We start from the raw sequence: 15789 nt of genomic DNA, 5'->3' as shown, positions 1-15789 counted from the left end.
TTGACCCAGCTCAAGAAAAATTAAAATTTAAAATTAAATTTAAAGTTAAAATTAAAATTAAAATGATGGTACGAAGAAAGAAGAAAGTAGGGCTTATTAGGAGATTAATACAGAGTTATAGATAAAACAAAGGAAGTAATATGGTCATAAGTTGATGTAGATATTGACTGATTTGTTAATACTTTGCTATTCTGTTGGACAATATAACATGCAAACTTGTACATTTTTATGTTTTACAAAATGAATAAAAATATTTGGGGGGAAAATTAAATTTAAATTGCAGTTTCCATACTCCCCGAGCCAGTTTGGCCACTGACCATGCTGCCTGGGGGATTCTGGGAGATGTAATGCAAAAGTTGGCTTTTAAGCTTTGTCATCTTAGGGCCCATACAGACAGGCCAAAATAAAGCTGCTTCGAGTCACAGTTTGGAGATATGTTTGTTAAATGACACATGCATCTTAAGAGGCCAGACACTGCACCAAAGCTGTGCTCAAGTCCTTAGGACTAGAGCATGCCTTGGGCACGGCTTTTGGCCTCTTAGTACGCATGCATCATTTAAACAGCATACCTCCAATCTGACCAGAAGCAGCTTTATTTTGGCCTGTCTGTATGGGCCCTTAGATTCCTCCCCTCCATGCAATGCCCAAAGACATGAGGGGACTTCGAGACAGCATGAATGTTGTAGCCACCATCCGCACTGGCGCCAGGGCACATGGACCACAGCAGCTGCCGAAATATGCCCAGTCTTGGAGCCAAGTGATATCCAGTTATAGATAGGCAAGAGTTATAGGCAAGAGCCAGTGGTTTGAGCATTGGAATTTGGAGTAGGTGAATAGATCAGAGCCAGCATGATTTAGTAATTTCAGTGTTGGGACTTGGAACTGTGGAGGCATGGGTTCGAATCCCAGCTGGGCCATGAAAACCCACTGGGGATCAGGGTGACTAGATGTCGTAACTACAAAGGAAGACAAGGCATCACGAAACATAGGATATTCAAGAAAAATGAAGGACGTAATAATAGTAATAATAATAATAATAATAATAATGCTTTATTTATATAGCGCTGTAGATTTACACAGCGCTGTACATACAAACAATAAAAAAGATAAAAGTAACCCTGCCCATGACATGACCAAATAAAAGCTAAAAACACTGATATAAATATAAATCCATGCTTCTTAAGTCATGCTCAAAATGGAGGACGTTTTGGAATTTTTTGGGAGGTCTTTAAGCAGAGGTTGGATTGCTTCGATTTTGAGTTCCTGCATGGCAGAAGAATGGGATTAGACTGGATGGCCCTTGGGGTCTCTTCCAACTCTAGGATTTATATATGATTCTATGGCCTGGGTTTGAATCCCTGCTTGGCCATGAAAACCCATTGGGTGACTTTGGAGAGAAGTCACATTCTCTCGGCCTCAGAGGATGACAATGTCAAATGCGCTCTGAAGAAACGTGCCAAGAAAACCTCATGATGGGGTTACCTTAGGGTCGCCATAAGTCAGAAACGATCTGAAGGCATGCAGCAACAACAATGCACCACATACACACATTTTGGGCTTCTAATATTTGGGACCTGAGCCCTATTAGAGCAGACCCACTGAATCCATTATTGAAGGGCGAGTCAACATACACGTAAATCCCATTGTTTTAATGGCTCTACTTGACTTTGGACTAATAATAGGAACCAGGACATTATAGCCCTACTCTTAAGGCTTCCCAGAAGCACTTAAAAGTGGACACTCCTTTAAAGTGGATACTGAACTAAATGCAGCCTTGGCCCAGTTATTCTTAGGTTCTGATCCAAGCTGCCGTGGCTGAATTTGAATCGACGGTGACCCTGATCTCTCACCATGAAACACTAACAGTGAAAACAATGTTTTCCCCATAGCCACCACATGTAGACTACATTGATGGAGCCAGTGGGGTGTAGTGGTTCAAGCATTGGTCTGTGACTTGGGTTCGAACCCTAGCTGAGCCATGCAAAACCACCGGGCGCCCTTGGGCAAGTCACAGTCTCTCAGCCTCAGAGGAGGACGACTGTGTCAGAGGATGGCAATGGCAAACCTGCTCAGAAGAAACCTGCCAAGAAAATAATAATAATATAATAATATAATAATAGTAATATTTATGTTTAGCCCGCCTCTCCCTTTCTGATCGAGGCGGGTTCCAAGGGAGCCTGCATTATTTCTGCAGTGCGGATGCAGTCTTAAGTTTCCAGCTTTTATTGTTAGTGACTACAGTGGGTACTTCTCCTTCCCATGGTGTATTTACAAGAGCTGGAAGACTTTTTAGTATGGAAGATCCACATTACCTAAATACTCTAAAAAGGCACCACATCTCATCTGATCTTGGAAGGTAAGTAGTGTTAGCCCTGGTTAGGCCTTGGATGGGAGACATTCAAAAAATCCTAGGTGCCGGAGACTGTATTTCAGAGAGATGAACTGGTAAAAGCCCCTCTGAATATTCCTTGCCTAAGAAAACTTTGTGAAATCTATGGGGTCACCATAAGTTGACAGGCGACCCGCATGCACACACATGGCATATTTAACCGATCTAGAAATCCTATAACATCGGAGGGCCCTTTACTCTGGTATGACGCCACGTCCCCCCCTCAGCTATCTTTGAAGGCCAATCTGGAAAGGTCCCTTATTCGGAGAGACAATGCGCCTCTGTGCATCTGGTCACACAGAAACAATGGAGCATGTGTTACTCCAAGGTTTGCTATGCAGAGACATCCGCATTAGCCTCATTTCACCCTCATTGTATAAATATCCAGAATGCACAGGACCAGTTTATGCTTTCCTTTTGCTTCCAGATATTCATCCTGATATAACATTTCATGCTGCTAGGTTTTTGCGCACCGGTGCTTAAAATACGTCGGAGAGTAAATGAATATTGGTTTGTAAACAGACAGTTAGGGTGCTCCATATACACCCAGCCCTTCTTATACACATATTTTTTTATACATGGGTTCAAGCATCCATGGTTTCAAAATGTTCAAAAAATTATATACATTTCAAATATCAAACCTTGATTTTCCAATTTTTATAAGGGACACCATTTTGCATTTTGTCATTATATTTCATGGGACTTGAGCATCCACAGATTTTGTTATCCATGGAGATCTTGGAACCAAACCCCAGCGTATAACAAGGGTCCACTGTACTATTTGTAATGTTTTAATATTTTCCTATATCCGTTTTAGGTATTAAACAGATGCATATTTTAGTTTTATGTTTTTAATTGAATGTACCCACTCCCCTGTTCTGGTCTAATTTAACTTCAATTTTTGAACAAGAGACTTACTTTCCCATTTCTCAAAAGTAATTGAAAGCTTGTTGTTGTTGATGTTGTTGTTGTTGTGTGCCTCCAAGTAATTTCTCATTTATGCTGATCCTATGTCAAACCTGTCATAGGGGTTTCTTGGCAAATGTTCGTCAGGATGAAGCAAAGAACAATGATGCCAAATAACCTACAAACTTCTGGCAGGCATAGCTGCTTGTGCTCACTCTAAAACAGTGGCTCCCAAACTTTGGTCTCCAGATGTTTTGGACATCAGCTCCCAGAATTCCTCAGTGTTGGCCAAGCTGGCTGGGGCTTCTGGAAGTTGAAGTCCAAAACACCTGGAGGATCAAAGTTTGGAAACCATGGCCCTAAGGGGTGGATGGATGAGAGAGTAAAACGGGGCTAGTGCTTCCAGGACAGATTATATTCTTGCTTTTCGCCAGGGAATAGTTCCTTTTTTAAAATAAGAGTTAAAGTGCAGTACTTACATTAATTCATGGATAAGTCAATTCAGATTTTTGGGGTCTATTTTTGACTACAGTTCTAGACTTATACATGAGTACATACACTATGTACCATCTGTCGGGGATGCTTGGATTGTGCTGGCATAACAGAATGGGGTTGGACCTGGGATCTCTTGGGGTCTCTTCCAACTCTAGGATTCATAGAATCAGAGTTGGAAGAAACCCAGTCCATTTCCTTTGTGCCATGCAGGAACTCACAACCAAAGCACCCCGACAGATGGCCATTAAAGACCTCCAAAGAAGGAGACTCCATCACTCTCTAAGGAGTGTCTTCCACTGTCAAACAGCTCTTACTGTCAGGAAGTTCCTTCTACTGTTTTCCTATAGTTTGCATCCATTGCTCCATGTCCTATTCTCTGGAACAGCAGAAAGCAAGCTTGCTCCATCCTCAGTATGACCTCCTTTCAAATATTTAAACAGGGCTATCATATCACCTCTGAAGCATCTCTTTTGTAGGCTAAACATCCCCAGCTCCCCAAGTCTCTCCTCATAAGGCATGGTTTCCAGGCCCTTCACCATTTTGGTGGCTCTCCTTTGGACATGATTCTATAGCCCAGGAAAGAGAAGAAGGGGAAACCCTTTCCAAACTGTTCATTTAGGAATGGGAGCCTTGCCGTGGGTGACTGAGATTCATAGCTCACTCCGTTGTCCTCTTCCTCCCTTCCCAACCCACAGGGAGCCTGGGCACCGACACAGAAGAACGGCTGGTGGAGCATCTCCTGGACCCAACGCGGTACAACAAACTGATCCGCCCAGCCACCAATGGTTCCGAGTTGGTCACCGTGCAACTCATGGTGTCCCTGGCTCAACTCATCAGCGTGGTACGTACTACACAATTATAACCCATACCATTCTACTTTAATCGCTACGGTTGCATCTTATGGGATCTTGGGACTTGCAGTTTGGGGATGTGCTAGAGCTGTCTGGTTGAGAAGTCTGAAACTACAAATCTCCCATAGGATGGAATCCTGTAGTTGAGGTAGAGTCATCTGTTGCTGTCATGTGCCTTCAAGTTGTTGCCGTCTATTGGCGACCTTAAGCTACTTCGATAAGAGGGGACTCTATGAATGAGAGACCTCCAAGATCATCACCTTGCTTGATCAGGACTTCAGCCCTGAAGTTGCCCACTGGGCTCTGTCTAAAGGACTGTCCAATTCACACACAGTTTAAACAATTCTAAATAATAGTTTTTTGGTCTCTGTGGCCATGTTCTAGAAGAGCTTGTTTCTGATGTTTCACCAGCATCTGTGGCTGGCATCTTCAGAGAATGCTGGCGTGGAAGAGAGTAGGGTATATATACTGTTGGTTGAGAAGAAGTGATTTACATGTTAATCTGTGTATTGTTCTGTTGTTGAATGGCATAGCCCACTCTCTTCCATGCCAGTGTTCTCTGAAGATGCCAGCCAGAGATGCTGGTGAAATGTCAGGAACAAACTCTTCTAGAACATGGCCACAGAGATTTAAAAAACCCACAAAACAACTATGGATGCCGGCCACGAAAGCCTTCAACTTCACAATCCTAAAGAACTTCAATCCTGGGTTGCCTCTACACTGCAGAAATCATCCATTTTGGCACCATTTTAACTGCCAAGACTCTGTGGAATGGAATCACATAGGATTGATAATGATGGGGATTGCAGATGATACTGTTATGGTGCTGTTTGACCAAAGCTTTGTTCAGGTGCCACAATCCTCTACAACTCCAAGAATACCATCGCATGGAGCCATGGCAGTTAAAGTGGTGGCAAACTGGATTATTTCTGCAGTGCAGCCCTAAACCTCAGTCCTAAAGGAGCTTTTAAGTCCCCCGGTCTACAGCATTTTAAAGACAGAAACGCATAGGAGCATGCGTAGTCTTCCCCGCTGGGAGAGGGATACGTTGCATTTCTATTCCAATTAGAATGATAATTTCTGGGTGTGCAGCCATATATATAACTTCACATCTGCATATTTTATGCCAGTCTTCATCCTCTTTTATGCACTTTTCTTTCCTGTTGTACTCTCATGGCGCATGAATGCCTACGCTGGAAGGAGAACGATAGCAGGAGGACTCAGCCTGACCAAAGCAAAAACCTTCTGTAGACTGAGGGTTGGAGGATTGGACAAACTGGAAAACAATTATATTTTAAGTATTGCTGCCTCTCCCCCAAAGTAGTTATATTTACAATATATACCTTTCCAAATAAATCCAGATTAGTCAAATGTGATTCCCCCCTCCAAGGCTCCTTTGGTTGACTTTTTATGCTTTCCTTCTGATTTTGTTTCCTCTTCAAGTGGAAGCCACTTTGAGCTGGCGATTTTAAAAAGCCAGAGCAGAGCGTTCATAAATAAATCAATCTCCGACAGCTTGATGAAAACAGAAGCCGCTTAATGCCATTTTAATGCATTAGCGCACCTGAACTTTGATCCACCGTCAAGCGCAACCCAGATTTAGCACAGCACACTGTTTCATTAGCCATGACATTGTACAGAAAACCATGGCCAACCAAGTTGGCTGGGGATGATGGGAGTCATGGTCCACCAGATAGGGAAGGGCACTTGAGGAAGGCTGCTGTAGATTTTTTTAAAGACTGATATACAGTTTGCCTCCCTCTTTTCTGGGGCTGAGAGTGTGTGACTTGCCCAAGGTCACCCAGTGGGTTTCCATGGTCAAGCAGGAAATCGAACCCAGATCTCCAGAGCTATAGTTCCACAGTCAAACCACTATACTGTACTTTCTTTTTGCAGGTACTTGATACTTTTTCCTTTGCTTCTCTTTGCAGCACGAAAGGGAGCAGATCATGACCACAAACGTGTGGCTGACGCAGGTGAGTAACTCCTCCTTGAATGCAATGGTAATAGTTGTGGCATAGACAACTTGCAAAATTAAAATTCTGCCTTTAAATTACAATAGCACATGCATGGCCTCAGTGTAGTTACACATGCGTGGTTTCATGTGTTGGTTAGATGTGACTTTTTAAAATAAAATTTAAAAATTGTTTTAATTTTTAAAAATCAAATGTTGTTATTTTTAAAACCCGAGGCTTCTCTTTTCTCCTCCCACTGAGCCTTAAGGACATGGTTTCCAAACCCTTCACCATTTTAGTCGCCCTCCTTTGTAGTCTTGTAGTCTCCTTAAGCCGGGTGAGAGAGAAACCCGCTGGTGGCAGGAGACCACTTCAGCAGTGCCCTGCATCTAACTGGTGCTCTCTGCTACCTTCCCTGCCTTTCCAGGAGTGGGAGGACTATCGCCTCACATGGAATCCAGAGGAGTTTGACGACATGAAGAAGGTGCGGCTGCCCTCGAAGCACATCTGGCTTCCAGATGTTGTACTCTACAACAAGTAGGTACCCTCGAGGGGCAGGAGGAAAACTAACTGAACTCAGCCACCACCTTTCCATCCCTAGATCTCAGGAGGAATCCATCACAGATGGTAGGAAGACAGCAGGGGGACTGAGGCAACCACTGGAGAAAGAGTCCGGAGGACAGCTTTGTCTCTTTCCTCATTCTCTCTGCCATGCCTTCTCCCTCAAGTGTGCTCCTGGTCTGTTGCCCCTCTCTTTCCCAGGTCTGCCCCATGTGCTCCTACTGTCTCTGCCCTCCTTTTCTTTGGATAATGCCACTTGGTGTTCTGGTGTGCCTTCAAGTTGTTTCCAACTTAGGGCAACCCTAAGGCAAACCTTTCATGGGGTTTTCTTGGCCAGATTTGTTCAGGGGAGGTTTGCCATTGCCTTCCATTGATGCTGACAGAGTATGACATGCCCAAGGTCACCCAGACGGTTTTATGGCCAAGCTGGGAATCGAACCCTAGACTCCAGAGTCGTAATCCAACACTGAAACCACTACGTCATGCTGGCTCTCAGGACAACGTCACACTACACTGTTATAGCGCTGTGATTCCACTTTAACTACTATGGCTACCTCTTCTGGAATCCCTGGGATTTGCAGTTTAGGGAACAGCACTGAGAATTCTCAGTCAGAGAGCTCTTAGGCCTCACTAAACTACAAATTCCAGAATATCACAAGAGGACGCCATAGCAGTTACAGTCAAATGATAGTGCTATAACAGTGTAACGCGATACTGATTTTTCTCTCTGTGATGCTCTCTGTTGCCCTTTTGCCCCCTCTCTCTCTCTCTCAGCCCTTCTCTCTTTTGCACTCCTTCGTGTGTTCTTTCTTTCGCTCCCTCCTGCCTGCTTCCCTCACGCGATCCTTCTCAAAATCTGCTCTCCTCTCTTCCACCTGCAATCTTTCTCATACGCTTTATCCTGGATTCCCTCTTTTTTGCTTGATCTCCCTCCCTCCTTCTTGGTTAACCTATCATTGGTGTTGTACAATAACATCCCAAATCCACAGTGATACCTTCATTGGGCCAACCAAAATGCACAAAATACATGTTGCAAGCTTTCAAAGCTCCACTGGCTTCTTCACCAGGCAAACATGTTAAACACCATAGAGGCGCAAAAGAGAAAAATGACAGTTAGTTGTTCAATCAGCAAGACAAAAGGAGACATGCCTTTGATGCACTTCTGACTTTGTTCTTGTTGTTGTAAGCCTTCAAGTCGTTTCCAACTTATGGAGACCCTACCACAGGGTTTTCTTGACAAGATACATTTGGGGGGAGGTTTCCCATTGCTTTCCCTTAAGGCTGAGCGCATGTTACTTGACCAAGGCCTCCCAGTGGGTTTCATGGCCATGTAGTCAATCAAACCCTATTTTCTAGTGTCATAGTACAACACCCAAACCACTACGGCATGCCGGCTGACTTAGGGCAACCCTTTCATAGAGTTTGTTTTTTCCCCTTGCCTTGTCATTGCCTTCCTCTGAGGCTGAGAGAGTGGAACTAGCCCCAGGCTTCCATGGCTGAGTTGAGATTCGAACCCTGGTCTCTCAGAGGTCTAGGCCTACAGTCAAATCACTACACGATGCTGGCTCTCATAACACATCTAGGTCTCCTCTAAACCCCAGCACTCTTTCAATTCCATTATCTATTCCAGTATCTATTATCTAATTATTTACATACCATTACTTATTCCATTATCTACTGTCCATTATCTATTGTCTATAGATCCATTATCTGACCTGTTCCATTATATATTCCCTTTTTTAAAAAATCATTTCACTGTTACGGATGGGATGGGTTGATGCTAAACAGAATAGTTAAAGGAGACCAAAAGATCTTCTACGCTGCACAGTTATAGTGCAATAATTCCACTTTAACCGCCATGGCTGCTTCCTATGGAGTCTTTGGTGAGCGTTCTGGCAAAGAATTCCTAATGTCCATCCCTAAACTCTAAACTCCAGAATTATATAGGACAGAACCATGGCAATTAAAGTGGAATAATGGCACTATACAGTAATATGGAGTGTAGAAGGGCTTCAAGGCCATACCTTTAAAAGGCCCTTGGCCTTTGGCATTTAAATTCATTTAAGTGTCATGACACTGACAACTTCTGCTCCACAATCGTGCCTGATTCCTAGCTTAAGCCAATAATAATAATAATAATAATAATAATAATAATAATAATAATAATAATAATAGGATTTATTTATATGCCACCCAATCACTGGGAATCCGGGTGGCTTACAACAGTGGGGATAATAGATAGTTCCCTGCCCTCAGGCTTACAATCTGACACAACACAAAAGGAGAAGCCAATGGCTATGACCACATCATGGGGCAGTGAGGTTCACAGTTTCCACATCTAGACAATTTGGATATAGGATCAACATTCTCTTCTCTTTTTTTGCACCCAGTGCTGACGGGATGTACGAGGTGTCTTTCTACTCCAACGCGGTGGTATCTTATGATGGGAGCATCTTCTGGCTCCCGCCAGCCATCTACAAGAGCGCTTGCAAGATTGAGGTAAAGCATTTCCCCTTCGACCAGCAGAACTGCACCATGAAGTTCCGCTCGTGGACCTACGACCGAACAGAGATTGACCTGGTGCTGAAGAGCGACGTGGCCAGCTTGGATGACTTCACACCCAGCGGGGAGTGGGACATCATCGCTTTGCCGGGCCGGCGGAACGAGAACCCCAATGACTCCACTTACGTGGACATCACCTATGACTTCATCATCCGCCGGAAGCCCCTCTTCTACACCATCAATCTCATCATCCCCTGCATCCTCATCACCTCCTTGGCCATCCTGGTCTTCTACTTGCCCTCAGACTGCGGCGAGAAGATGACCCTCTGCATATCCGTCCTCTTGGCCCTCACCGTCTTCCTGCTCCTGATCTCCAAAATCGTGCCCCCCACCTCACTGGATGTCCCGCTGGTGGGCAAGTACCTGATGTTCACCATGGTGCTGGTGACCTTCTCCATCGTCACCAGCGTCTGCGTCCTCAACGTCCACCATCGCTCGCCCACCACCCACACCATGCCTCCGTGGGTCAAGGTGGTCTTCCTGGACAAACTGCCCACCCTCCTCTTCATGAAGCAGCCACGGCAGAACTGTGCCCGACAGCGCTTGCGCCAGAAGCGGCAAAGCCAGGAACGGGCTTCTGGAAGCTTCTTCCTGAGGGAAGGAGCACGTTCTTGCACTTGTTACGTCAATCCCTCGACCACAAAGAAGTTTGGGATGGGGAGCAGCGGAAACAATGGCGGAGGCAGTGGTGGCGGTGGGAGTAGGCCCTTTACAGAAACGTCAGAAGGGGTCAATGGTTACCGGGACAGGCCAGGGCAAACAGTACAGCCACCCCAACCACTCGGCCACTGCTGCTGCGGCCTGGAGGAGGCAGTGGATGGAGTGCGTTTCATCGCTGACCACATGAAAAGCGAAGACGATGACCAGAGTGTGAGTACCCCCCTGCCCCCCCTCATTGCCCAAAGAGGGAAAGGTTACTTCTATAGCTTTTATTATAGTGGTTTGATACCACTTTTAACTACCCTGGCTTCATTCTTAAGGAAGTCCAGGATCTGTAGTTTCGTGGGGTAGTTAGAATTCTCTAACTCAGTCCTCTAAAGTATGTTAGTTTTCTCCAGGCAGGGAAATCTCTAATAGTATTACAAATCTCAGGAATCTGAAATCTAAAATGATCAGTGTAGACCCTGTTATGTGGACACATAATGATAATGCAGAAGAACCCCAACTGTGGAAATCCCTCCCAAGAAGGGTCAGACTGGCTCCATCCCTTCTGGGCGTCTAGTGAACAGTGAAGGCAGTGTTGTTTCAGTTGGCTTTGGCTCTTAAAATTAAGGGTATCTGTTATGAATCTGGCCCTTCTTTGGATCTCCAAATATCTACATTCCCTTCTCCATGATGCTATTGGTTCAAATTAAATCAAATTTATTACGGTACTCAGCCAACATAAGATGCTATTCGTTTGTAGTTTCCCAGAGTTTCCTACGGTCAACCATAGGTCATCTATGGAATGTCCCTCTTATGATTTAGCTCCTAAGAGTGAGGCAATTACTACACCCAGCTTTTAAACTGCGATCAGATATCGATAAAAGTGACTTTGCCGATACTTCTTGCATGACACCTCCTCTGATCCATAGCCGGGGCATCCCCTAACCGAGATTAGGCTATCCCTTTTCATAGATGGAGGAAATGCATCAATGTGCTTCCACTAGCACAAGCCCTTTGGTGCAAACCATCACTCCCAGGATGGTCATGTTATCGGCAGTGTCAGTCTTCCCTCTTCTCCCCGTGCCCCCTCCTTCTCCTTGCAAACAGCTCAATTCCAGGTAGCAAAGCTAGTGATTCTTAAATGCAAAGCAGCTTTCTTGATCTATGTGAACAAATCAGTCATAGCTGTTTACACAAAGTTAATGGATCTTAAATGCCCCTTGGAAACCACATCATGACAAACTCTTCACATGACACCAGGAACAGGCCACGGAAATATGCAGGCTGCTGGGAAGACCCATTTCCCTCTCTCCCAAGTTATTGTCAGGACTGCAGCTATGCCCAGAGGGAAAGGGAACCCTTGGAAGATGCCATCATCACTCCTGACAATCAGAAAGTCCCAACAATTAAACTCTCAAACCCTTGGCTCCACTGCAGCACTGCTGATACAACAGAGGTCTTCTTCCTAGTCTGAGTAGATCACAAGTTGAACATGAGTCAACAATGTGATGCAGCAGATAAACAGCCAATGCAGTTCTAGGCTGCATCAATAGAAGTATAGTGCCTAGGTCAAGGGAAGTAATAGTGCCACTCTATTCTGCTTTGTTTGGGCCTTGCCTGGACTCCTGTGTCTAATTCTGGGCTTCAGAATTAAAAAAGGATGTTGACAAGCTGGAGTGTGTCCAGAGGAGGGCAACCAAAATGGTTGCAATAATTCAACACTTCTTGCTGTTAAAAAGCAAGAAATGAGAACTGCTCAACGCATCGTGAAAAGTTCTTTTTCTGGAAACCATAAAGCACTATGAGAAGAAGCTTAAGGAGCTAGGCATGTTTACTCTGTGGAAGAGGTTACGAGGTGATAGGATAGCCCTGTTTAAATATTTGAAGAGATGTCATATTGAGGCTGGAGCAGGCTTGTTTGCTGCACCTCCAGAGAATAGGACACAGAGCAATGGATGCAAGCTACAAGAAAAGAGATTCTAGCTCAACATTAGGAGGAACTTCCTGACAGTAAGGGCTGTTTGACAGTGAAAGACACTCCCTTGGAGAGTAGTGGAGTCTCCTTCCTGAGAGGTCTTTAAACAGAGGCTGGATGACTATCTGTTGGGGATGCTTTGATTGAGGGTTCCTGCATGGCAGAATGGGTTGGACTGGATGGCCCTTGGGGACTCTTCCCACTCTATGGTTCTATGAATCCATTCTTCATTCTACACGTTAAGACACCTTCTGAAACAGAAAGCCCAGAGATATTAGGCAGTGATATATTGACGGTACCATCAGGACAGAATTTGGGGGCAGATATCCAAAGCACCACACAGTAAGGGCATCCCTTCACCTCCAAAACGCAGTAAGCCGGATTGGCATATATTAAAGTAAGGGAAATGGTTTAAGGGAAGGGTATGAGACCATGAAACATGGGGTGGGAAAAGGCTTGGCCCTAGCAGCAATACACTGGGGGTTATTTTTCCAGAGGGGAACCTGCAAGATGTTTGGGGTGGTGGTGGGGACTGTGACACTTTCTTCCACCATCCCACCTGCGTCCTCCGAGATCCGTGAGTCAGAAGATCCTGTCCTTTCCTGACCCTCCTCCCGGATGTGTGGCAGTCATGTTCGCCAGCCCCAGCAGCAAGATTCTCAAATCAATATTTCCCTTCTGCTTGGCTGGATCCCGATGTTGAAAGCTCATGAAATATTCATGCGTGGGGAAAGAAGTGGGGAGAGACCGGGGGCAGGCAGGGCAAGAGAAACAGGCATTGCTTGCTTTCAGTGTGTGGGTAAGGAGGCCAAGCATTGTGGGTTTCGGTTGTGCCAGTGGAGTGAGGGTTGTGTCATTGTGACAGGGTCCACATGTCCCCACATTGATAAATCTGTAACCAGCCAGAAGCGTGTCAAAAATGGCCCTTGTTTCCCCACCGTGGCTGGCACAACGTCTAGCTCAACAGCCTTGCCAGACTCTTTCGGTGGCTGGAGATGCTTTGTGCCCCCGGGGCCAAGAGGTGCCAAGTTTTAAGTGTTTGCCAAGGGAACTGGGAAAGGGGAATCTGGAACACGGCTGAGTAATGCGGCTGCGTTGGGTGGCACAAAGAGGCTGCAGGGTGGGTCATGCCACGTGAACAGGACTGGTAGATGGGGTGCTAGAGAAGGAGCCAGGAGAGACCTAGGATGCTCTTTCTAACCATAGATGGACTCACTTTATTGTTCTTATTGGCCATCATGTCATCTTTGACTCATGGTGACCCTCTGAAAGAGAGACCTCCAAGAGGCTCTGGCCTTAAGAACCCTTAAAACCCATTCAACACAAAAGCAACAATTCAACACTTCTTGCTGTTAAAAAGCAAGGAATAAGAATGGTTGTTTGCACCATGAAACATTCTTTTTCTGTACAAACCAACAGTTCTCAAAGGCCTATTCAGACAAAATCATTTTTGGGGGGGTTTTCAGGTTATGTGGTCAGGTTCTGGAAGAGTTTTTTGATGTTTCACAGCTGCTGGTGAAACGTCAGGAATAAATTCTGCCAGAACATGGCCACATAGCCCAAAAAAACCCCTATGGATTCCAGCAGTGAAAGCGTTCAACTTCACAAAAAAGTCTTTATCTGCTGCTCAAAGGAGAGGGTGGAGGGGACCAGTCTAATCTCCCTAGGAAAAGAGTCCCAGAGCCTGGGAGCACCTACCTTTGGGTTTCCTACTCTGTGTAAATAGGGTTCTGCTTGATTCTGGGCAACTTAGAATCTTAGAGTTGGAAGAGACCCTCAAGGGCCACCCAGTCCAACCCCTTTCTTCCATGCAGGAACTCAGAATCAAAGCATCCCCGACAGATGGTCATCCAGCCTCTGTTTAAAGACCTCCAAAGAAGGAGACTCCATCACTCTCTGAGGGAGTGTGTTCCACTTTCGAACAGCCCTTACTGTCAGGAAGTTCCTCCTAATGTTGAGCTGGAATCTCTTTTCCTGGAGCTTGCATCCATTGTTCTGGGTGCTGTTCTCTGGAGCAGCAGAAAACAAGCTTGCTCCCTCCTCAATGTGAAACCCTTCGAATATTTAAACAGGGCTATCATATCACCTCTTAACCTTCTTTTCTCCAGGCTAAACATATCCAGCTCCCTCAGTCGTTCCTCGTAGGGCTTCATGGTTCCCAGACCCTTCACCATTTTAGTCGCCCTCCTTTGGACACACTCCAGTTTCTCAACATCCCTCTTGAATTGTGGTGCCCAGAACTGGACACAATATTCCAGGTGGGGCCTGGAATCCTGCTTGCCAGGCAACTGGGGCACCCATCCAGCAAGCTTGTGAATGGGTTTGGGGTGCTTGGCAGGCCTTGCAAACTCAAAGAAGCCAATATATATATTAAGGAGGCCAGTTTTATTGAGTCAATCCATCTTTAATGTGGTCTTCCTCATCTCTACTGCCTTCTGCTTTAGCTAGCATTATTTATTTACATCATCTCATGAATATGACCAAAGTGTGATTGGCTCAGTCTAGCCATTTTGACTTTTAGGGAATGTTGAGTTTTGATCTGCTGTCCAATTTATTTGTCTTTTTTGGCAGTCTATGGCAAGACATGCTGGCTGTTATTGTTGTGTGCCTTCAAGTCGTTTCCATCTTATGACAGCCCTAAGGCGAACCTATCAGGGTTTGTTTATTTTTGGCAAGATTTGTTCAGAGGAGGTTTGCCATTGCCTTCCCCTGAGGTTAAGCGCATGAGGCCCAAAGTCACCCAATGGGTTTCATGGTTGAGGTAGGAATTGAATCCTGGTCCCCAGAGTCGCAATCCAGCACTCAAACCACTACGCCACACTGACTCTCCAATTCTTCCAACCCAGTATTATTTATGGTTGTCATAACGGGAATGTGTGAGGAATTCACTCCACAGAGTTTGTTTTTTTAATGTAAGCCTCCTATCTACATTTCCCAAAACAGAGCAGAGCCTAGCATGCTATTCACACTCATTAATATGTACATTTCTGTGCACACTCTGCATTTTCTGGAACAGCAAGAACAATGTTTGCAGCGACATACGTTCTGGTTTTTTAAAAAATGTATACAGAAAAACATGCACATTTCAGACATGCATACAATGGGTTTTAGTTTACAGGTGCACACCACCCTCCCCTCCAGTTTGAAATGATACACAGAAAATGTACGCATCTGGGGGAAATGCACTTTAAAATAGGCACGGATTTCTAATGAGGGGAAACCCTTTGGGAACTGGAGCAAAATGACCTTGGCAGAGGACAAAAGCAAGAACTCTTGATGAGATTGGGCTTGGCAGATCGGCTGGTCCCTTCCTCTGTGCTGCTTATGCGGAGCCAGGCTGCAAGGGAGGCAGAGTCTCCGGCGTAGAGAGGAAAGGAACAGCCAGAGCTCTTATTTCTGCTCCAAGGGGACTCCTGCTATTCCTTATCTCCTCAAAAATGGCAGTGGAAA

At 45.2% G+C, this 15789-nt stretch overlaps 1 protein-coding gene across 1 annotated transcript in view; it reads left to right on the top strand.

Annotated features, from left to right (window-relative positions):
- The window catches only part of CHRNB2 (cholinergic receptor nicotinic beta 2 subunit), a 36976-nt gene that overhangs the window by 13738 nt on the left and 7449 nt on the right, over positions 1–15789 (top strand). The window contains exons 2-5 of the mRNA XM_042441209.1: positions 4486–4631; positions 6573–6617; positions 7024–7133; positions 9548–10589. Coding sequence (XP_042297143.1) covers positions 4486–4631; positions 6573–6617; positions 7024–7133; positions 9548–10589 — 1343 coding nt within the window. The remainder of the gene's footprint in view (positions 1–4485; positions 4632–6572; positions 6618–7023; positions 7134–9547; positions 10590–15789) is intronic.

Source organism: Sceloporus undulatus, chromosome 9 (assembly GCF_019175285.1).
Source record: "Sceloporus undulatus isolate JIND9_A2432 ecotype Alabama chromosome 9, SceUnd_v1.1, whole genome shotgun sequence".
NCBI classification, from domain to species: domain Eukaryota; kingdom Metazoa; phylum Chordata; class Lepidosauria; order Squamata; family Phrynosomatidae; genus Sceloporus; species Sceloporus undulatus.
Note: the sequence above shows the minus strand (reverse complement) of the source record. Positions and strands in the feature narration are given on the sequence as shown.